We start from the raw sequence: 23,847 nt of genomic DNA on the forward strand, positions 1-23,847 counted from the left end.
ATTATGATGATTTTCTCCATCACTTTAAGTCCAGACAACCAATAAAATAATCAACCAAGCTCTAATGTGTAGCATTTCCCAATTTCCTAGGTGTGAATATTCACACTGAAAACTTAACTATTGGCTTTCCAGAGCCTGGATGACATGGCTGTCCACTACTGGTTCTGAATGATTTTTTAAAATAAAATAATAATGGAATCTGCTAATTTAAAAAAAAATATCCTAAATGAAATGATACAGCCACAGAATTTCTGGGCAAACTGAGCTTTTAATGACAACAGTTGATGACATAGTCTTAAAATAGTTACAAAATAATTAATTTGACTCTCATGGTTGGGGGAGGGGTGTGTGTGTGGCTGTCAGAAGTCCCCAGATCCTTCATTTTAAAGTCATTCCTGCGGTTGTCAGCCTTACCTTTGATTGGGAGTCAATACGGAGGAATCCGCCTTTCCACAGTCCCTGCTTCATTTCATGTCCTATTGTCTGTGACCCCATTTAATATCAGCTCAGGTCAATGTATATGGTCTATTTAAAACAATACTTTCCCCGACAATGTTCCATGTGTCTTGTGCTGCAATGACTAATAAAGAAATTACCCTGGCTCTCGGTTTGTGTTTTGTTTCAAGAAGTAATTTCCCTAATAGAATGCATGGAGCTTTGCATGTGACCCCGTCACCAAAGCCAGCAGTGGATTCCATGCAATCTAACAAAAAAAAAATTTTATATCAACAAGCTTTTATGAAATGCCTACTATGTGATAGTACAGTACTGGCTGTAAGTAGGCACCAGGGATACACAGAGGACATGATTGGCAGTTCCTGCCTTCAATGGAGTTTATAATCTCAGAGTGAGAGGATGGGGCATGTGCACAAATAAATACAGATCTTAAGTTTGGGACTGGAAGGAACTTTACCAGTGGTCTAGTTCAAGCCCCTCATTTTACAGATGAGGAAACTGAGGCCCAGTCAGGCTAAGTGACTTGCCCGGTGTCCCACAGATTGTGAGTGGCAGAGCTAGGATTTGAATCCTCGCCGTGATTCCAAATGGGTGCTCTTTCACTGACAATCTATTCCTCAGTGGCTCTACTCACGAACCCCCCAGCAACTCTCTAGACCAAAATACCCTTCCTTGTCTGCCACTCCTCTGCATGTGTTATCTCCCTTTGTTGGAATGTAAGCTTCTCTTCTTTTTTGTATTTGTATCCCCAGTGCTTGGAACATGGCTTCGCACATACTAAATACTTAATAAATGACTTCTCGTTCATTCATTCATTCATTCATGCATGCATTCATTCATTCATCAGAAGGATACAAGGCAATGTGACAAGTGCCAAATGGAAGTCCCGAGCAGTATGGGGAATTTCAGGAGGGAACGATCAATTGCCCCCAAGAGAAAGGATGCTTGAGCCTTCAGACCAGATGTAAAAACATGTGAGTCTGAGGATTCTCTGGAAGGAAGGCACACAGACTGCTCACAATCAATACATTGTAGGTTACAGTCAATGCAAGGTAATCATCTGAGTTCTCTCACAGACAGTGAAAGAAGCCCTGGTAGGCAGCCCTTCTGGGGAGTTATTCACTCAGTGGTATCCTCAGTGGGAACTGGACAGCCAGGAGAGTGTGAAGACCACCAGCAGAACAATGCATTGGGAAGTCTTTGTGACTCATTTTTCCTGGTGCTGGGGGGCTTTGTACCCCTAAGGAGGTATAGATGGAAAGGTACCAGCAGTGTCTTTGCGATCAATCGAGAAGCTTAATTAATTACTGTCTTATCTCCTAAGTCAGCCTCGCCTCCATAGGGCATCTCAGGGGGAATGGGATGGTAGAAGTTGAGGAATGAGACCCCATACCTGAGAGGTGGTGCTGGTGCCACGTTGGTCATGGAATTAGTTCTGACTTCTTTCCTCCACTGAAGATTAGGGAAGACTTCTAGGAGGTGATGGCACATGTTAGATCCTGGAAGAAGAAGAGAATCACAACAGGTGTAGATGGAGGATGAAGGAGAATTAATGAAGCTCAAACAGAGGCACAAAAAGGGGGGGAGAAAGGACAAACAGATTAGGCCAGTTTGTCTAAGACGCAAGGCAAAGTAGCATAAGATGAAACTGAAGAAGTAAATTGCATTCAGGTTGAGGAGGACCATGAATGTTCATTTAGGTGGTATACTGAATAGACTACTGGGCCTGGAGTCAGGAAGACCTGAGTTCAAATCCCTACTCAGACACTTTCTAGCAGTGTGACCCTGGGCAAGCCACTTAACCTTTGTATGCCTCAGTTTCCTCAGCTACAAAATGGGGATAACAACACCAACCTCCAAGGGTTCATCAAATGAGATAATAATTATAAAATGCTTAGCATGATGCCTGACACATAGTAGGCACTATATAAATATTAGTCATAATAATGATTATAATGATCCACCCAGCTTTCTGAAGTTGGGGCTGTTATTCCCATCTTAGAGATGAGGAAACTGAGACCTGTGGAAGTTAGGTGACTTTCCTATTGTCACATGGCTGGTAAAGATGGGAGGAAGATTTGAAGCCAATTCTCTCCTAATTCTGAGTCCAGAATTCTTCCCACTACACTGTTCTGTTGCTCCTCCTCTGAGTCCTCCCCCTGTTCCCAAAGGCTTTGCCAGCCAAGCAGAAGCTCTGGCCAGGCCTGCCAAAGCGGGCAGTCTTTGATGGTGACAACCTAGCTATTTGTCATCAGAGAACCAGCCTAGCTAAGCTAGAAGAAGCTCAGCCCCGTGTTGGCCCTGGTGGGGGGGGAACTTTTCAGTCATGACTCTCAAAGACCATCTACCAAGTCATAAGCAGGTCAACATCTGTGCTGGTAGAGGGGAGGACTCGCCCCAGTGAAATGAAGCCATGTGATTATTGCTAATTCTCTTTTTATAGTACAATGTTTATAAACTCAGCCAGATGCTTTTGGAGCCAGAAAAAATCCAATAAATACAGTTAGGGTGCTGAGAGTTCCAAATTCCAAAGGCATAAATTACTTTTAGAAGGCTCTAGGGTGCCGTTTACCAAGTTATTGTTTCCATGAACAAAATGGTCCCCGAGACTTACTACACCTTCCTGCAAACCTTACTTCCATCCAAAGAGCAGCACTAGCAATATCCAGCTGAATTAAAAAATAAGGATAATCATTCTGCTGCTTCCAGAAAACATGAGAATTCTAGGTGGTTCAGTAGTTAGAGAGCACTGGATTTGAAGTTGGGAAGTCTGGAGGCTCTGTTCAAATCCTGCCTTAGACATTACCTGTGTGACTCTGGGCAAGTCACTTAACCTCTTTCAGGCTCTGTTTTTTCATCTGTAAAATTAAGGGGTTAGGTTACATTTAGGAGTTTGAGGGTTCTAAGGTTCCTTCCAACTCTCTAACTATAGTCCTATGAACTTACCTGTCCTTTTTAAGTCGAGAAGGAGAAAAAGCGGTGAAGATAATACAAGATTCATTTATACTGAACTCAGGAATTCATCTACTGTCATATATTCATACATTAGTTTGCTTACCTGCCCTTCCATGCTCAGTCCAGATCTCCTTGAAGCTTGGACAGGGTCCTGGCTAGACAGCAGAGAGAGGAAGTCCTGGGTCACTGTGAGGTGATCTGAAAAATGTATAAACCACACTCAAGAATTTGAAAGTTTCCTCCATATCTTTCCACACAATAAAAAAAAAAAAGGTTTCATAGAATACACTCTCAGGGACCTCCCTGCACTATCCATAATCTATCCACCTTTACCATCAAAGCTCACACTTAACTTTTAACTCAATTCCATAAATATTTTTCTTACTATGTATAAGGCACATACTGTCCCACTTCTTATACCTCCTTGATGTATGACCCTGGGTAAGTCACTTAATTTCTCTCAGAGCCTCAAAGCTGACTAGGTACTTAACCTCTTAATACCTTTCAGGTATAAACTGCGGAGTAGGGAGTTAGGAAAGGAAATTCCTATACTAATGAAATCACAAATCCAGTTTTTTGGTTTTTTTTTTTAAGTATGTACCATTAAGTACAGCACCATTTAGGCATTAAATAAAATTAGCTGTACCTTATTCTCAAGAAACTTACATTCTACTTAGGGCAAAGGTCCTTATCCTTTCCTTGCATCTAGACCTGTTTGGCAGTGAAGGCTATGGACAAAATAAAATATGTAGAATTGCAAAGGAAACCAATTATATTGAAATTCAGCATCATAGCATTTTTTAGTAACTAGTCCTTGGACTCCAGGTTAAGAAACCATGATTTCAGGGAGGTAACATCTTCTCAAATAAGTATAGGATAAGGGTTAAAAAATGATGAGGGGTGGAGGGAAAACTTAACAAAGTGTCCTATTAGATTTAAGAAGAGGAAGAATGATATCACAGCCGGGGGGGGGGGCAGGGATCCAAGATGACTTCCCAGAGGAAATGGCCTCTACACTGAGCTTTGAGGAAGAGAGAGAATGTGAAGAGGAGAGATAATCAGGGAGTGTTCTTCAGGCACCGTGGAAAGCCTCAGAGAATGCACGGAGAAGCAGGAGATGGTGTTTTGGACTGAAAGAACAGTTGGGCTGGAATGTAGAATGTGGGAAGGGAGATCATATGAAATCAACCTGCAAAGGGATTTTGGAGTCAGATTATAGAGTCTTAAATGATAGTCTAAGGAACTGTCTCTTCCCTTCCTCTCTGGCAGTCATCAAGAAGAGGTTGGGTGGAGATTTGATGATAGTGGGAGTTTTGGACTGGATTGGATAACCCCCCCCCCCAAGATCCCTTCAAACTCTCAGATTTGAGGATCTTGTTATTCTGAGCTTGTATTTTTCTTGTAGGAAAAAGATGAATCCATAAAGATTTTGAGTAGGGGAGTGCCATGGGCAGACCTGTGCCTTCAGAAGATGATTTGGGTAGCAATATGGAGGATGGACTGGAAGGGTGTGTCTAAAAGCAGAGAGATCAGTTTGGAGGCCAGGAGAACAGATCACAAAAGTGATGTTGAGAGTTTATATTTGATAGATGGTCTGAAATTTTTTTTTTTTTGCTTTTTGGTGAGGTAGTTGGGGTTAAGTGACTTGCCCAGGGTCACACAGCTAGTAAGTCACACAGCTAGTAAGTACCAAGTGTCTGAGGCTGGATTTGAACTCAAGTCCTCCTGACTCCAGGGTCAGTGCTGTATCTACTATGCCACCTAACTGCCCCATGGTCTGAATTTTCAAGACATGGTATCATATCCAAGATTTTAAGATGAAAAACTTGGAAACAATTCTTTGAATTGTCAAGTTGTAGGAAGAAAACTATTCTCAGGCCAACCAACCAGTTTCATGGTGTCGAATATTATTTGTATTCATAGGGTTATAAATTTGTAGCTGGAAGGGACCTTAGAGACCATTAAGTCTAGTCCTCTTATTTTATAGGTAAGGAAACTGAGGCAGAGATCAAATGACTTGTCCAGAGTCATGCAGCTAGTCAGTGTCTAGTTAGGGTTACAGAGCTGATAAATGTTAAATGCAGGATTAGAATCTTGATCTTCCTCCCAACTCCATTTTATCTCTTATGCCACATTGCTTTTTAAGGACCTAGAGAATAATAATAGTAATGATGATGATGATGATGATAACAGCATTTGTATAGCACTTTAAGGTTCACAAAGTGCTTTATATATGCTATCTCATCTGAGGCTCAGAAAAAGCCTGTGAGGCAGGAGCTATTATCATTCCCATTTTAAAAAGCAGGAAACTGAGGCTGATAGAATTGCCCAGAGTTACACGGCTAGTAAGGTCTGAGGAAGGATGTAAGTCAAGTCCACCTAATTTCAAATCCAATATTCATTCTATCCATTCTGCCACCAAAACTGCCCCCAAAGCCTTCTCCAACCTGGGTCACAGAGGCCTTTTTGTTGTTGTGTTACTTTAGTCATGTCCAATTATCTATGATCCCATTTGGGGTTTTCTTAGTAGAGATTCTGGAATGGTTTGCCATTTCCTTCTCCAGCATATTTTTACCAGTGAGGAAACTGAGGCAAACAGGGTTAAGTGACTTGCCCAGGGTCACACAGCTAGTACGTGTCTAAGGCCAGATTTGAACTCAGGTCCTCAGACTCCAGGACCAGCCCGCTATCCATTGCACCACCTAGCTGTCACCCTTAGTGACCTGAACATTTCAGGTGTCCTTTGCCAAGCTTCCCATCCTCTGACATCTCTGCAGTACCTTAAAAAGCCTGACAATTTCATGCTAGTGATCCTAAATCAGCTATAATGTAAGAATGAGAAGAGAAGATTCAGGCAGTGGAAACCAGTTAGGGGAGAAACGGTCAAAAAACCGCTCACTTGGAAAGAGATTGAGAATAATCTGGGACGGTTTGTGTGGGCTCCCAAGTGACATGAACCTCATATGCAAATGCCCTTAGAACACACCTCATCTGCTGTGTCTAATTAGATGTGGCCTCTGGGAGAATTCCAAGCATGGGCCACTGTGTAATCTTGCAAACTCTTGCAATTTTCCACCAGAGGGTTGGAGAGCAAGCCCAGCTGTTTCACAACATCTGGAACCCCCCTCCAAATGACTGTAGGAGAGAGAAATTCAATTTCCCTTTATTCAGGCTTCTTCCCTGACTTTCCTTCCACCCCCGCTTCTCTCTGAATTCAGCAGTTTTGGGGGATGTTTTGGCACGGTGACTGATGAGCCCAGGCCAGACAAAGACAAAGCTCTGGGAAAGTTTTCTTGGAAATCTAGGCTGACCCCTCATCACATCTTCCAAGCCAGTCCCTAGGCTACTGAGGCAGTTCTTCCATGCGGGTGAGGGAATCCATGCACAGAGTTGTTATGGATGGGAATTTGGCTGGGGGGACTGTCCAGAAAATGCACTGAATGGCCTTAACCCACAGGTGTGTTGCCAATCCTCCTGCCAGGCTTTCCTAGTGGGAAATAGTTTTGTGAAGTTTCATTCTTCTTGCAGAGTGTGTATTTAAACTGGAAACCTACCTCTCTACATAAAAGGTCCTCTTAAACTGTTGGGTTTGAACACTGAGGTTTGGACTTTTTGTAGAGGAAAGACATAAGAAATCATAGGCAGCTCTGAGATTCATGGCCAAGTCAAATAATACAGTACATTAAGACTTCCTAAGGCCCAAGATGCTGCATTATGCCCAAAGGCAATGAATCTGGGCTTTCCCTTAAAAGAAGATGGCAGCCCAGAATAGGTCCTCTTGTTTCCTTGGCTTTCTTTTCTGATCTTTCCTTTGAGCTTTTGGTGCTAAGTGTCACTTGGGTAAGTTCCAATCTTAAATGTTAAGGCCCTCAACAGTAAAGGTTCTGGCCACTTAACCTGCACAATGTCTAAGAGCTAGGAGATAAGCACTTAATGATGTTTGAGTTTTTGTTTATTGAAGGTCGATCAGCTAAAAAGTGCTGTTTATTGTCTATGGCAGGGAATAAAAATCGGTGTATTATCATTTTATAGTCTCTCTTTATCCCCCCACTAAGGCTAACTACATTTAGAGCTTTGCGTGTTGGTATTAACAAAGAGTATTAACAAAGGCTGCTGCCTGGAACCATGGTGTAAAGTGGAGGTCATATGAAGTCCAAATGTAGTTGGGAAATCAATCAATCAATCAGTCAACAAACATGTAGTCAATGTTTATTGAAATAAAATTATATGGAACATTGTCTATTGAGAAGAAATGAGAATGGTTCATCTTTGTCTATTCTCCATGTTTAACATAGTATCTGGCATACAATAGGCATCTCTTAAATGCTTTTTCATTCATTTATCTGTACAGAAATGCAACTTGGAGTAATAGTGCTGGATTTGGACCAGTTCTATGTATGTGACCTCAGAAAAGCGTCATCTCCCCAGACCTTAGTTTCCTCCTATATAAAATAGAGAGTTTGGAATAGATGGTTTCTAAGGCCCAGTCTATATGTAAATCCTATGATCCTGGAATGTGGAACATTGATATTTGAGAAGAAAACAGAACTGATTAATTTTTGTCTTTGTATTATAACACAGTGACTGGCACGTAAGAGGTGCCTAATTAATGCTTTTCTATTCATCCATTAATTCATTTGTTCCTCCATGCAGAAAGCATAGTAGACAATGCCCAGGATTTGGAGTCAGAGGAAATGGGTATGAAGCCTGGCTCTACCTATATGGTTTTAGGTAAGTTACTTCCTTTCTCTAAGCCTTGTGTTCCTTCTTCCTGAATTGAGAAGGTTGGACTACATCCTATGATTTCTGGATATGTAGCATTGTTTATGAAGGGGAACAAAACCCCAGAAATGTTTCATTCTGCCATTTTCATTCCCCGAATGTAGCCCAGAACCTGGCACATAATAAGTGCCTAATAATTGTTTTTCATTCACTCATTTATCCAGAGAGTCCATATCTTATAGCAGGCAAACCAATGGATATGGAGATGGTGGACATGGATTTGAAGCCTGTCTCTGCCTATCTGCCTGTAGGTAAGTCACGACATTCACTGGGCCTTGGCTTTCTCCTCTCTTCAATACGGGAGCTGGATTAAAATGATCTTCAAGTTCCCTTCTATGGATAAACCCTCAGATTCTAGATTACAGCGAGTTGTTCGTTGTACCCTATATATCTGGCACAATACTAGTCACAGAGGATGATCTGGGTTTTAATGGATAGGTAGAAATTCAAGAGGAAATGGAGGTTAAGAGGAAAAGTAGCCAGTAGCAAGGAGATTTGGGTGAAAAATCAGTTCTTGTACCAATTTTTTAAAAAACTAATTTTATTGGTCAAGTTTTTAAAGCTATGTTCATTTCTTGATGTGTCCTTCCCATCTTCATCTAGCCATCCCTTGTAATGAAGAATAAAAAGGGGGAAAAAAGGAATTCAGAAAAACTAACCAACTTATCTGTCTGGACAGAGCATTCAATGTTCTATTGTCTCCCATCTTTGCAAAGAAAAGAGGGAGCAGCTCTTTATCAAATTTTGGCAATTCCATGTTATATTTTCATCACAACTTGGAGAAAAAAGTACATGGTTCAAGATACATCCACATTTTGCTGTATGTGCCCAAGTGTGTGTGTATGTGCATGTGGGCATGTATGTGTGTCCGACCAATGTAGATAACTCTGATGTGTGCCCCATTCCCTTTGGAGCCACCACGCCTAACTCAGATTCATGTTGATGGCACATCGTTTTTCAGTGCCCTTCCTCCACCTCTGCCTCTTCTATCTAGAGGTCCCTTGAGCCATCAATGAGCTTTCATGATGTTCTGATGTCATGAACTTCGATGATGTTCTGAGAACTCAGAATTTATCCTTCTCCCACTTACAATGAGTGATGTGAGAAATTCTGTTGCAGGAGACGATAACCTTGGAGGAAAAGAAGAATCAGGCTTCCCTTTGGAATCTGGCACTCTGTCTCCGGAAGATGTTTTTATGGATGTAGCTTTCCTCCTTGACTCTTCACGGAATGTGGGAAGTTCTGAGTTTCAGGAAATAAAAGAATTGATAGCTTCAGTATTTGACTACTTTTACATTGCCCCAGATCCGGTGACCTCTCATATAGGAGACAGAGTAGCCCTTCTGAGCTATTCCCCCCAGGGCTATATGCCCAACGCAGAAGAATGTCCAGTCTACGTGGAGTTTGATTTAGTTACTTATAACAGTGTACATCAAATGAAAAGCCACGTGTGGGAATCTCTTCAGCCACTGAATGGTGAATCTTTTGTTGGACATGCCCTGAAATGGACGATCGATAACATCTTCTCAGAGACACCCAACCTGAGAAAAAACAGAGTTATCTTTGTGATATCTGCTGGAGAGACCAATTATTTGGACCGAAAAGCTTTAAAGGAAGAAGCTCTGAGAGCCAAGTGCCTAGGCTACACCATCTTTGTGTTGTCCTTTGGCCCCATGCACAATGACAAAGAGCTAGAAGAGCTAGCCAGCCCACCCCTGGATCATCACTTGGTCCAGCTGGGAAGAATTCATAAACCTGACTTTGACTATATCGTGAGGTTCGTTAAACCATTTCTCCATTCGGTCAGACGTAAGTCATTAAATATTTCTCTTCTTTTGCTTTTAAAGTGGCTTGAATGTCTTTGAGTAGGGCCAAAGGATCAGCTCAGTAATCTAAGATTCCTGGAAGTCATCACTACTGAATCCTAGGCCAGGGAGGAATGAGGTAATGAGAAACCCATGAAGAAGACTGTTACCCTGGCCCTTGGCACACCATTGCCCTCTGGATCCAGGATCCATAAAGCCACTTCTAGGAATGAAGTCGCTTCATTGGGTCTTTTTGTATTATTTAGGATTGGCCCTGTTGAGATGTTTTGATATTCCAGTAACTATTCTTTCATATGAAACTCTATATTTTGCAGGTGAGCTTGGTAGAAAGAAGGTTGTGTCAGACACGCTGGGTTTAAATCCTGCCCCTGCCCCTTCCTGGCTGTGTGACCTTTGGCAACTCTGGTCCTCAGTTTCCTCATCTAAAAAGTAAAGGATTTGGACTTAATGACCCCTGGGTCCCTTCTAACTTTAAATCTGTGATCTTATGGTGTCAAATTGAGGTTACAGTGAAATTCCATTGTATCTCCTTGAGCTCACATGGGGCCAAAGAGTGCCAAGCGTTTTTATATCCCGCTTGCTAAATCTTCTGCTTCCATGGAAAGAAGCAGGCTCATAGCACGATGTGGTGGTTTCCAGTGTGTATTTGCAGGGTCAGAAGTGGGGAGGTAGGGGGAGGGAAGGCAGACAGTAGCTTCACCTTTCCAAGCACATCTGCTGAGTCCCCAAAGGGCGCTTAGCCTGCATTGGGATAAAGCCAATGTATGTCCCTCTTCAGCAATTTCCAGCCTGTTTGCCAGCTTTGTGAAATTTTCCAGAGAGCTCACAACTATTCACATTCTATATCTGGGACCATTTCCCAGGTCTCCGCCCAGTTTTTTCTGGCTCTACCTTAAGACTCTAGAATGGTATGGAGTGGAGGTTTTCCTTCCTCTGTGTGTCCAGGAGACATAAAGCTCCCTCCAAGATATGAAAGAGAAAAACTGAGTCCAAATCTGTTCTCCATGTCCCCCCCGCCACTAATTTTCAAGATTTTTGTTATTGTTGTTCAGGTGTTTTTTGAGTCGTGTCTGACTCTCTGTGACTCCTTTTGGGGTTTTCTTGGCAAGGATACTGGAGTGCTTTGCCATTTCCTTCTCCAGCTTATTTTACAGATGAGGAAACTGAGGCAAGCAGGGTGAAGTGACTTGCTCAGGGTCACCCCGCTAATAAGTGTCTGATTTTTCAAGATACAGACTGGCATATTTGATAAGGAACCAGCTTTGGGGTCAGGAAGGCCTAGGTTTAAGACTTTGCTTCTGACATGTACTGGCATGACCCTGGACAAGTCGTTTATACTCTCAATTATCCAAGACTCTAAATTAAGAGTAGGAGCTGACCTTTACTGATAAAAGTAGTTTCTATGTTCAGAGTTCCTTAAACCTATGAAGTCAAAGGTCTGGTCCCCCTTGAAAACAAATCTGGTGATTTTGCCACTGAGCTACTAAGATACTAAGATGTAAGACAACTTCGTATTAATGAATGTTGGCATAATTGGGCATGGACTGAAATTGTGACATCTTGCCCAAGGTAATTGTCACTGGGCTCTTACCAACATGAGGTAATTGATCATAGAATTTTGAATGTACAAAGCTTAGTCCAATCCCCACATTCAATGAATGAAGAAACCGATGCCCAAAAATATCACAAATGTGGACCAAGAAGGAATCTTAGAGGTCATCTAGTCTAACCACACCCCTCATTTTACATATAAAGAAACTGAGCCCCAGATTGGAAAAGTGATTTACCCAAGTAGAAAACAGCAGAAGCAGGATTTGAACCTAGGTCCTCTGACTCAATCTTCAGTGCTCTTTCCATTGGACTATACTGCTTCCCACAGGGAAGGCATTTCTCCCCAACTCACCAGAGAATAAATGATAGAGCTGGAAATACAGTATCTGGTTGGTTGTAACTCTAATACTGTACTTAGTAAAGTAGCTTTTGAGGCAGCTGGGTGGCATGGCAGTGGATAGAGTGCCAGACCTGGAGTCAGGAAGATTCGTCTTCATGAGTTCAAATGCGGCCTCAGATACTTACTAGCTATGTGACCCTGGGCAAGTCACTTAACTCTATTTGCCTCAGTTTCCTCATCTGTAAAAAAGAGTTGAAGAAGGAAATGGCCAATGGCTCCAGTATCTTTGCCCAAGAAAACCCCAAATGGGGCCACAAAGAACAACAACAACAGAAAGGAGCTTTTGAAAGCAACACAATTTTTTTTCTACAAAAACCAGTGAAAGAAAAGACAAGTTTGTTTTGTAAAAATAGTTCGGAACTTGAGAAGTAGCACATAGAAAACTAATCACATCCTGTTCTTATTTTTTAGGTGCAATCAACCAATATCCCCCTGCAGATTACACTCCAAACTGTATTAATGTGACCTCTTCTAGCCCAAAGAAACTTAAGGAAGAACACATCATATTGTGAGTTGAGAAAGTGTTACTAAGGCTTTGAGAAATGATTACTCTTCTAAATGAAGAAGAGTTTTGTTCCAAGATGTAGAGTTATTTCTCAGATGCTTTTTTTCAATCTTTATTTTCATAGGATTATAGATCTAGAGATAAGGGGTCTCAGAGGCCATCTGGATCAAAGATTCTTAAACTAGGGTCCATGAACTTATATTTTATTAATGTTGCTATTAATATATTTCATTATTTCCTTCATAATCCTGTGTGTTATATTTTATACATTTAAAAATAGTGTTCTGGGAAGGGGTCCATAGACTTCACCAGACTGCCACAGGGGTCCAGGATATAAAAAAAGGTTGGGAGGGCCCATTGAGACAAGTGACTTGTCTAAGGTCATGGAGATAGTTAGTGATAGAGATAGGATTGTGAACCTAGGTCTTCTGGCTCCCAAGCTAGTTTTTTTTTTCTACTTTAACACACTTTCTGTCCATTGAGAATTTTTGCTTTTAAAACTACAATGGTTTGTTTTAGTTTGAATATTTCATAACAATAATGCTTGCTGCGATATAATAGAGGGCTCAGAAAGATCTAGACTTAAATCCTATTTGTACCACTTTCTATCTGTGCCCCTGGAGGCAAATTGCTTAGCCTCTCAGTGACTGCAAGCAACTCTTGGAGACTCGAAGTTAATGGGAAGGTGCCTATCTGCATTGGTGAAGGGACTATCTATACCGATAGCTCCCAACCCCAACATCAGGTTTGGACCCACCCATGACCAAAAGGCTTGCTACCTGCACTGAAGCTATTCAGTATAGTGTGGAGGACAGGCAGAGCCTGAGGGAAAAGGAAGAAAATGACCGAATTGCCAAGAAGCTGCCATTTTAGAAAATAGTACTTGTAGCATTTCACCAGGTTGCACCTTCTAGGAGAACTTCTTTGAATCTTTACTTTGCAAAGTATAGGCCCAAGTACTCATAAAAATTCAATGTAGCTTGACATTGGAAAATCTTGAGACATGGGAGGGGCCCATTCCCTGTTGGAATGTTCTTGGATTTCATTTGATTCAGATCATGGACTTGGGATGATGGGCAGCCTGTCCCAGGCTCGTGGACCAGCAATAGTTGATTCATGTTGTATCATTAGGAATCATGTACAGTGACCACTGTGACTGAATGCATGCCCTGTGTTCCTCATTCCCTCTCTGTTTAGTCTCCCTTTTAAGAGATATGAGATGGAGGCAGAAAATAATGACTTCTCTGATGAATATGATTCTGAAGAGCACCTGGTCATTCTGGAGGGCAATCACAGTGTTAACTCTGGACACGTTTTTGACTTGATCCATGAGCTACACCGTCTCTTTTCTACTGGGGAAGTCTCAATGAATGATCAGGAAGCAGCACGTTCAAAAGAAAATGCCACCTTCGTTGAAGATGAACAAAAAACTAACAAAGGTAACTAACACTATCCAGAATTTGGATCCTCTATGAGGAAAGGAAAAACCCAGTAGCCCAGCTAGTATCTCTTTTAGGCTTTGGATGGATGAGGAAGAGTAAGTGGCCTGATACCTATGAGTGTCTAGAATTCGAAGGTCTGAGCCTAGTCTAAATGAATCTAGTCTCCATTGGAGAGTTGGTCTTGCTATGGGGATGTAGATGTTCATCTCACTCTACACATCTCCAGTGGTACTAGGAAAGGCCCAGAGGTGCCTGAGTTTCTTAACTCTCAGTTCAAGTTAAAAGCTGCTTTATAAGGAAGGAGAGGGGCAGCTAGGTGGCTCAATAGAGAGGGTGCCAGGCCTGGAGCCAGGAAGACCTGAGTTCTAATCTGACCTCAGACACTTACTAGCTATGTGACCCTGGGCAAGTCACTTAATACTGTTTGCCTCAATTTCTTCATCTGTAAAATGATCTGGAGAAGGAAATGGCAAACTACTCTATTATCTTTGCCAAGAAAATCCCAAAAAGGGTCATGAAGAGTCAGACATGACTGAAAATGACTAAACAACAAAGGAAGGAGAGGTTAAAGCTTAGTTCCAGAGAGACAGTGAGAAAGAGGGGGGGAGAGAAGGAGAGAGAAAGAAAGAGAGAGGGAGAAAGGTAAGAGAAAGGGAGAAGAATAAAAATGAGAGAGGAATGAATGGAAAAAAGAAGAGGGGCAGGAGAGAATGAAGCTAAAAAGACAGCCAAAAGGGAGAATTGGAATCTAAGTGATTTAAGAAAAAAGGAATAAGCAGGCAGATGAGATATAAGGAAAAGAGGGATCATGAAAAAGTAAAAAAGGAAGAAAGGAGGAGAGAAAAGAAAAAAAGATGAGAAATATCAATAAGGAGTGATGAATGTGAAAGAGAGATTACCTAGAGTGATGAATAGCTGGGATAAAGTAAGTTGCTTTCAGGGAGGGGTCTTGGAGATTTCCAAAGTGTGAACTGGCCAATGATGCTTAGAGTCCTAGGCTTTTATTGTGGGTGAATTTTACTTCCGATAAAACAAGGTACTTAGAGGGCAGCTAGGTGGAGCAGTAGTCAGGAGGACCTGAGTTCAAATCTGGCCTCAGATGCATGGCATTCACTAGCTGTGTGACCCTGGGCAAGTCACTTAACCCCAATGTCCTCACCAAAAAACAAAGAAAACAACAAGAACAACAACAAAAACCAAAGCAAGGTACTTAAATTTAGGGGAAAGGGCATAAGAAAGGGAAAAGGAAATAGGGAGCAAGGATTCAGCAGTAAAACTGACCCCTGAAAGATATGGATGCAAAGGGGGCTGAATACATCCTGGCAGGAAGGCTGGAAATGGGTGAAGTGGGTGAAATGAACTGGGTGAGTTGATCCTGATGCTACCAAGAGTAGGAAGGGATGAAGGATCATGGAAGAGGTGCCCTCCTCTGCAGACATCCATGTTATGCTAAGTTCTCCATCACTTCTCCAGTTTTTCCATGTGGGATAGCCCAACGTGGTCTTGTGCCTAGCACTAAAACGGTCTAGAACTTCCATAGGGAGCGGTGGGGCTCTACCTCAGGAATATTTGAGTGATTTCCTACTGATGATGTCACAGATAGGTAGGGGCCAATGATCTAGGTAGCTCATAGTTTCTACCATGGGCAAGTCTTGATATGGGGATTCCATAGAAGGAACAGAGCCAGGAAGTAAGAAGGGGTATGTGTATTGCAGAGCCAAGTTGTTGCTTTTAAAGCTAGGCTGATGGTGAGATAATGGCAGTGCATAAGACCTCAGGAGTAAGTGGGGAACAGTAGGTGGCTGGTGATTGGGAGACCAATAAGTAGCAAAGTGGCCATAAGGTTAGTGCCCAAAGACATTTTATTGCACCTATCCCATCAACATTTTATGGGCAATTGTGCAATTAGAGGTGATCACCTTGATAGAATCTAAAATAAAAGATCATTGTGGATACCTGTTTTCTTTCCCTTACATCAATTATATTTCAAAAATTCCCATCATTTCTCTATGAAGAAATTTAACATCATTTTCAGAGCCCTAGTTTTGCTTTACCCATCTTGCCCATTGTGAAGATTTCCACACTTGTTCATGCTGATGAGATATGTCTGATACATGTATACAATTATAGGTTTTAACAATTTTCTTTAGAAGAGAAACCAGATTTCTTTTCTTCTTATGCCAACCTAGAGTTGGTTTCCTGGTCTTTTTTTCTCCAAAAATCTCTGTCAAAGGTAGTCAGTATAAGTCAAAAGATTTTTGGCTCATATGCTTTAATTGACCTTGCCAACGTGTCTGCTAATGCATCATTTTATCAGTGGGTCTTCATTTAGAGTTCTCATTTGGATGCCTAAAACATCAGCCTCTGGTGGATATCCCTTATGAGAAGTAAAAAGCACAGAAAGGACAGAGGGTAGAATTGTATTCATTTGATATGTGACATGTTTAAGGTTATTGCTAATTCATTTAGAAAAAAAGAATTTTTTTTCTTTTGCAGATGATGAAGACATAAGATGATAACCTCATTAAAAACAAGAGATGACTTACCATTTGTCTATTGTATATTGTGAGTTCTTGTACAATTGTGTTCTTTTTATTGTCTATTGATGGCCTGTGGGTCTACACAAAAAATATATATAGTATGTAGGAAGATTTGGTCAGCCAAATAATAATAATAATAATGATAAGTGCTACAGGCAAGGTACAATAAGCGATCTTATATCTAGGAAAAATACTTTCCCAAATGGAGGTTCTATAGGGCTCTGGACTTGGAGTCAAGAATTCCTGGATTCAGATACTGCTTCAGACACTGACTAGTTGTGTGACCCCTGAGTGAGGCACCTAGGTCTCCGTGCTTCAGTTTCTTCGCCAGTAAAATGAGGAGTTTGGACTTAACAATCTCTAGGATACCATCCTGCTCTGAAACTAATATCCTGTGATTTTCCTTAAATTAAAACACACACACACACACACACACACACACACACACACACACACACATACACACAGCTGGCGTAAATAACTAGAGAAAGAAATAACAAAGAAAAAAATCTCATTGGTAACAAAAACATCCTTTCTTGGGTGATTCAGTCATTTCTCCTTACAGAGCTCTTAATGGGCCATTCTGTGTGGCAGAGAATGAAGAGCTAGAGAATTCTCCAAATTGGACAAGAACCTCCAAGGCAAATCAACATTTACCTTGTTGTGCACTGACTTAATGTAAAGGTAGGCATGGTTTAGAATAGCAAAAAGAAAAATGTTAGAGAACACAGTTCAGGTTTAAGAAATAAAAGAGGCTAAAGGCCTGGAGACATAAGAAATTTTACACCTATATACCACAGACATTTTCTTCAAGAGTCAGAGGACTCGTGACAAATACCAAATACTATGACCAATTTAAAAAAAAAAAAGAAAGTGACTATGTCTTCAGAAATAATGAAAGGCTGATTATTGACATGGCAGACATTTCTGAATGAGCTGTCTGAAGATGAATACATTAGAACAAAGTTTGAAATTAAATTATAAGGAATCAATTGAGGTGGAATCACGATGATAGGGTAGAGAAAATGCTCAGCTGAGCTCTCCCAACATCCCCTTCCAAACGACTTTAAAATGATGCTTCTAATTGAATTCTGGACTGGCAGAGCTGACAGAAGGCCAGAATGAGACATTCTTCCAGCCCAAGACTATATAGGTGGTTGGAAAGACACAAAAGAGGTGGCTGGCTAGGAGCCCACATGGATGAAAAACCAGTATTGGAACTAGGTGGTGATGACAGAAGCAGCAGCAGCTTCAGAAGTTCTCAAGCCAAAGACAGAAGGACTTCTGTGAACTCATGCAAAATGAATTGAGCAGAACAAAGACAACGTTGTACCCAGTAACAGCAATGTTGTACAATTATCAAGTGTGAATAACTTAGCGATTCTCAACAAAATGATGATCCAAGTCAATTCCTAAGGACCCATGATGAAAAGTGCTATCCACCTCCAGGGAAAGAACTGACGGAGTCTGAATGCAGATGGAAGCAGACTACTTTTCACTTTACTTTTTTGTGTGTTTTCTTTTGGTCTGTGTTTTAACAGCATGACTAATATGGAAATATGTTTTGCATGATTGTACATGTATAACCTAAATCAAATTGTTTGCTCTGTCAGGGAAGGGGTGGGGAAAGAAGGAAGGAAGAGAGTTTGGAACTCAAAAAAAATTTTTAATGAATGTTAGAATTGTTTTTACATGTAATTGGAAAAAATAAAATATTATTCAAAGAAGTTAATTGGAAGTGAAACAATCTAATCCTAAAGAATGAATGGGTCTAAGAACAAATCATAGAAACAATTAATAATTTCATTAAAGGGAATGACAACAATGAGATGACATTCCAAAATTTGTGAGATGCAGCCAGAGCAGTACTTAGGGGAAAATTTATATCTCTAAATGCCTACATCAATAAAAGAGAGGAAGAACAGATCAGAGAATTGGGCATGCAACTAAAAAAATAGAAAAAGAACAAATTCTAAACCTCCAACTAAACACAAAAATAAAAATCCTGAAAGTCAAAAGAGAAAGTACAAAATTGAAAGTAAAACAATGACAACAACAACATTGAACTAATAAATAAAACCAGGAACTGTTTTATGAAAAAAATAATAAAAAGATAAACCATTGGTTAATTTGATTTAAAAAAGAAAGAAAACCAAATTATCAGTATCAAACATGAAAAGGGTGAATGTATTGCCCATAAAGATGAAAGCAATTATTGGGAGTTTTTTTGTCTAATTATATACCAGTAAAACTGGAGATCTAAGTGAAATGTATGAATATTTATAAGTACATAAACTGCCCAGATTAACAGAACAAGAAATAGAATACTTAACCCTATCTTAGTAAAGGAAATTGAACATGCCATCAATGAGCTGCATGAGAAAAAAAACCCCAGGACCAGATGGATTTACAAGTGAGTTCTACCAAATATTTAAGGAGCTATTAATCCTAATACTATACAAACTATTTGAAAAAATAGGTAAAGAAGGAGTCCTACCAAATTCCTTTTATGCCACAAATATGGTTTTGTGTTGATATTTATTAAGGAAATTGGTCTATAATTTTTTGTATCAAAACCATATTTGACAAAACACAACACCCATTTTTACTAAAAAACACTAAAAAAATGTAGTAATCAATGGAGCCTTTCTTAAAATGGTAAGTAACATCTATCTAAAACTAAGGGCAAACATTATCTGTAATGAGTATGAATTTGATGCCTTCCCAATAAGATCAAGAGTGAAGCTAGGATGTCTATTATCACCACTATTATTTAATGTTGTTCTAGAAATGCCAGACATAGCAATAAGACAAGAAAAAGAAATTGTGGATAGAGCATCAGCCCTGGAGTCAGGAGGATCTCAGTTCAAATCTGACCTCAGACATATAACACTTACTAGCTGTGTGACCCTGGGCAAGTCACTTAACCCCATTGCCTAGCCAAGAAAAAGAAAAAGAAATCGAAGGAATACAAATAGGCAACGAGGAAACAAAACTATCACTCTTTACAGATGATATGATGGTGTACTTAGAGAACCCTAGAGAATCAACTAAAAACTAGATGAAAAGATATCAAATAATCCCACATAAATCATCATTGTTTCTATATACTACCAACAAAAGAGAAATTCAATTTAAAATAATGAGAAATGACATAAAATATTTGGAAGTCTACCTGCCAAAGCAAACCCAGGGATTATATGAACACAATTACAAAACACTTTTCATAGAAATAAAGGCAGCTCTAAACAATTGAAGAAATGTTAATTGCTTATGGGTAGGCCAAGTCAATATAATAAAATAACAATTTTTGAGACTTTTTTTTTTAGCTAGGCAACGGGGTTAAGTGACTTGCCCAGGGTCACACAGCTAGTAAGTGTTATGTGTCTGAGGCCAGATTTGAACTTAGGTCCTCCTGACTCCAGGGCCGGCGCTCCATCCACTGCGCCACCTAGCTGCCCCATAAAATAACAATTTTAACTAATTTACTTAACCAGTGTCATACCAATCAAACTACCAAATAATTATTTTATAGACCTAAAAAAATAGTAACAAAATTTATCTGGAAGAACAAAAGGTCAAAAATATCAAGGGAATCAATGAAAAAAATATGAAGGAAGGTAGCCTAGCAGTTTCAGATTTCCAACTATATTACAAAATGATAATCATCAAAACAGTCTGGTACTGGCTAAGTAATAGAGTGGTGGATCAGTGGAATAGATTAAGTATACAACAAACGGTTGTAAATAACCAAACAAATCTAGAAAAATACAAACTTTTGGGATAAGGACTCAACATTGGATAAAAAATTGCTGGGAAAACCAGAAAACAGTTTGGCAGAAACTAGCTGTAGACCAACATCTTACCGTAGATCAAGATAAGGTTAAAATGTATAAATGATGTAGACATAAGGCATGATACCATAAGTAAATTAGAAGCGAGCATGGAAAAAATGTACCAGTCAAATCTATGGATCAAAGAAGAGTTTATAACTAAACAAGACAGAGGATCACAGAATATAAAATAGATGATTTTGATTATATGAAATTAAAGAGCTTTTGCATAAATAAAACTAATGTGGCCAAAATTAGAAGGAAAATAGCAAACGGGAAATTTTTTTACGGCAAGGTTCCCTGATAAAGATATTATTTATTAAAAATATAGAGAATTGAGACAAATTTATAAAAAAGAAATAAGAGCCATTCCCCAGTTGATAAATGGTCAAAGGATAGGAGCAGGTAGTTTTCAGAAAAAAGAAATAGTCATAAAAATGCTCTAAATCACTATTTGTTAGAGGAATGCACATTAAAACAACTGTGAGGTACCACCTCACACCCATCAGATTCACTAATATGACAGAAAAGGAAAACAACAAATGTTGTGGGGATGTGAAGAAATTGAGACACTAATGCATTATTGGTAGAGTTGTGAACTGATCCAACCATTTTGGAGAACAATTTGGAATTATGCCCAAAGGGCTATAAAACTCTGCATACCCTTTGACCACTACTAGGTCTATATCCCAAAGAGATAATAAATAAATAAATAAATAAATAAATAAATAAATAAATAAATAAATAAATAGTAAGTAAATAAATAAATAAATAAAAGGAAAATGACCTATTTGTACAAAAATATTGATAGCAGCTCTTTTTGTAGTGGCAAAGAATTGGAAATCGAGGGGATGCCTCGATTGTGGAATGTGATTGTGATGGAATACTATTTTGCTATAAGAAATGAGGAGCAGGATGGTTTCAGAAAAACCTGGGAAGACTTATATGGACTTATGCAAAGCAAAATGAGCAGAGCCAGAAGAACGCAGTACACAGTAACACCAATATTGTACGTAATCAGCTGTGAAAGACTTAGCTACTCTGATCAAGACAACGATCCAAGATATTTCCAAATGACCCATGATGATGGGCAGTGAGGTGGCACAGTGGATAGAGTTCTGGCCTTGGAGTCAGGAGGACCTGAGTTCAAATCTAGCCTCAGACACTTGACACTTACTAGCTGTGTGACCCTGGGCAAGTCATGTAACCCCATTGCCTGGGGTGGGGGGAGAAACCAGAAACCAAATGACCTATGATGAAAAAATACTACCTACCTCCAGAGAGAGAAAACTGATGAACTCTGACTGCAGATTGTTTTTTTTTTTACTCTCTGTATTTTTATTGTTTTATTTTGTTTATGTTTTCTTTTGCAACATGGGTAATATGGAAATATGTCTTGCATGACTTCAGATGTGTAATTGATGACAAATTGCTTGCCTTCTGAAGGAGGTGGGAGAGAAGTGGGGAAGAGAGAATTTGGAACTCAATTTTGAAACATTGTTACAATTTTTTACGTGTAATTGGTGAATAGTTAATGAAATAAAATAATTTTTAAAATTAAAAAAAGAAATTAAATTATAAGAAAGAACAAAAGTGAAAAATCATACGCAGATACAGCAGCTCCATCTCAGTTTATTTAAATATAGTTTGAGGGAAGGGGGAAATAGATAAAAGTAAAGATATGGGTTTTGATCATTCCATTTCATTGACAAGTTTAACCAATACACAGTTGTCCCTTCTACATCGCTGTGGTTAGGGGGTGTGGTGCCTCTGCAATCTGGAAACCACATAAAATTTCTTGCCCTCCCTTCATACCAGAGAAGAAATCCGAATTTTTTCTTTTTCTTTTATGGAGTGTTTACAGTACATTGTTGTAAGATTTGGATTAAGTATTTGGTCAGAGATTTTATGTAGGTCAATGTTAAGTAAAAATATTTTCTCTGTGGTATCTGATGGCCTCTGTGTGTTGTCTGTGGCTTCTGCAAAACTCCCCCAAAATTCCCATTTAATTTCTTATGCCGATATATTGAAACCTCAATGGGGAAAGTCACAAGGTGGAAGAGATAACTATAAAACAGTCACCACAGCAAGAAGGCCCCAAAAGCCCAGAAATATACTTGGATAACAAATATTTGATCTCATTGCCAAGAGGAAGCAAAAGTACAAGCTCATTTTAAAGCATTGCTCTGGAGCAAACAGAATATTATGAATCTACTGTCATGAAATAGCAAAAAGCAATGGAAAAAGAGCTTGCAGGAAACTTGGCGTGAAACCTAATCCAGCCAGATCATCACTACAACATTTATTAGATGAAACTGAAAGACGGACAACAAATAGACAAAACCTATCAATCCACAGAGGAAAAACCAAGTGGATGAAAATCATGTATCAGATCATGGTGTGCAATTTTAAAGGCAACTCACTGAGTTGGTCCGTTCATGCTTGTGCCTTGAGAAGGTGCTAAAGAGGAGCAAAGATCTAAGCCTATATATGAAGAGTAAAAAGGAAGGGAGCACACTGCATTGCATGTGCTAACTTACATGTGCTTTTACTGATCTCAAGCTCATTCCTAACGATATCTTTTGAACACCAGTATTCTTCCCATGATGACATTTGACTGTGAATCTCAGAACGTTGCAATCTATAAAGAATCAAAATGGTGGATGCCTCAAAGGACAATGGAGAGACATATAGCACATGTTAATAGGATGTAGCAAATGGTAATGATGCACATGTCGGCGTGGTATAAGGGAAAGAGCACTGGACTGAGAAGAGACAATGGTAGTGAGGTGAGGGCAGAAAATCTTTTATTTTAAATCATTTTTATCGATAGTGTTTGTTTTCTGTAACACCTGTATGTCTCAGTATATATTCTTCCCATAAAGCCATCCCCTATAATAAAAAGTAAAAAAGAGGTGTGAGGGGGAGGGGAAAGTTCCGCAAAACTAATCATCCAACTGGAAACTCTGTCACTATACAGTGCTGTATGCCCATTAGCCCCCATCTCTGCAAGGAGCTGGGGGGAAGTGCTTCCTCCTATGTCTCCTTTAGGACCCAGATTGCCCATTATAATCTCACAGCATTCAGTTTTGACTGTAAAACGTTTTAAAAAGAAAATCTTTCCGTCATTTTGGGAGGCTGAGAGAAAAGCCTAAAGGTTACTTAGAGACACACTCCAGCGCACTTAGGGAGATTGTCTATGGAAAATTCATGGTAATGTATCCACACGGGAGGAGCAGATGGAGGTGGGCAGTCATGGGCCCTAATAGAGGTAGAGACCATGCCAGTAAGATCATGGGTCCACAAAGGCATTCAAATAAGAAGCATGCCTAGAAGAGGGCTGTGGATCATGGGAGATACAAGTAAAGTGGGAGACAGGACGTGCCCATAAAAAACATCCAGTATATTTTGGGGCCCAAGACTAATGCAACAAGACTTCCTTTCCTCCAGTTGTAACGCACAGTGCCTGGCATGTATTGGGCACTTAATAATTGCTTGTTTCCTTTCTTCCGTGGATCTACCTGCTGACATTGTTCCCTGGGCTTGAAATGTTTCCC

At 39.9% G+C, this 23,847-nt stretch overlaps 1 protein-coding gene across 1 annotated transcript in view; it reads left to right on the forward strand.

Annotated features, from left to right (window-relative positions):
- Positions 1 to 18,184, forward strand: part of COL6A5 (collagen type VI alpha 5 chain) — a 115,009-nt gene extending 96,825 nt beyond the window's left edge. The window contains 6 exon segments of the mRNA XM_020987253.2: positions 8,065 to 8,142; positions 8,358 to 8,444; positions 9,313 to 10,002; positions 12,382 to 12,478; positions 13,673 to 13,914; positions 16,414 to 18,184. Of these exon segments, the coding sequence (XP_020842912.1) occupies positions 8,065 to 8,142; positions 8,358 to 8,444; positions 9,313 to 10,002; positions 12,382 to 12,478; positions 13,673 to 13,914; positions 16,414 to 16,433 (1,214 nt within the window). The 3' untranslated portion in view covers positions 16,434 to 18,184.
- Positions 18,185 to 23,847: the final 5,663 nt, after the last annotated feature.

This window comes from Phascolarctos cinereus, unplaced genomic scaffold (genome assembly GCF_003287225.1).
Source record: "Phascolarctos cinereus isolate Bilbo 61053 unplaced genomic scaffold, phaCin_HiC Scaffold_1;HRSCAF=81, whole genome shotgun sequence".
Lineage (NCBI taxonomy): Eukaryota > Metazoa > Chordata > Mammalia > Diprotodontia > Phascolarctidae > Phascolarctos > Phascolarctos cinereus.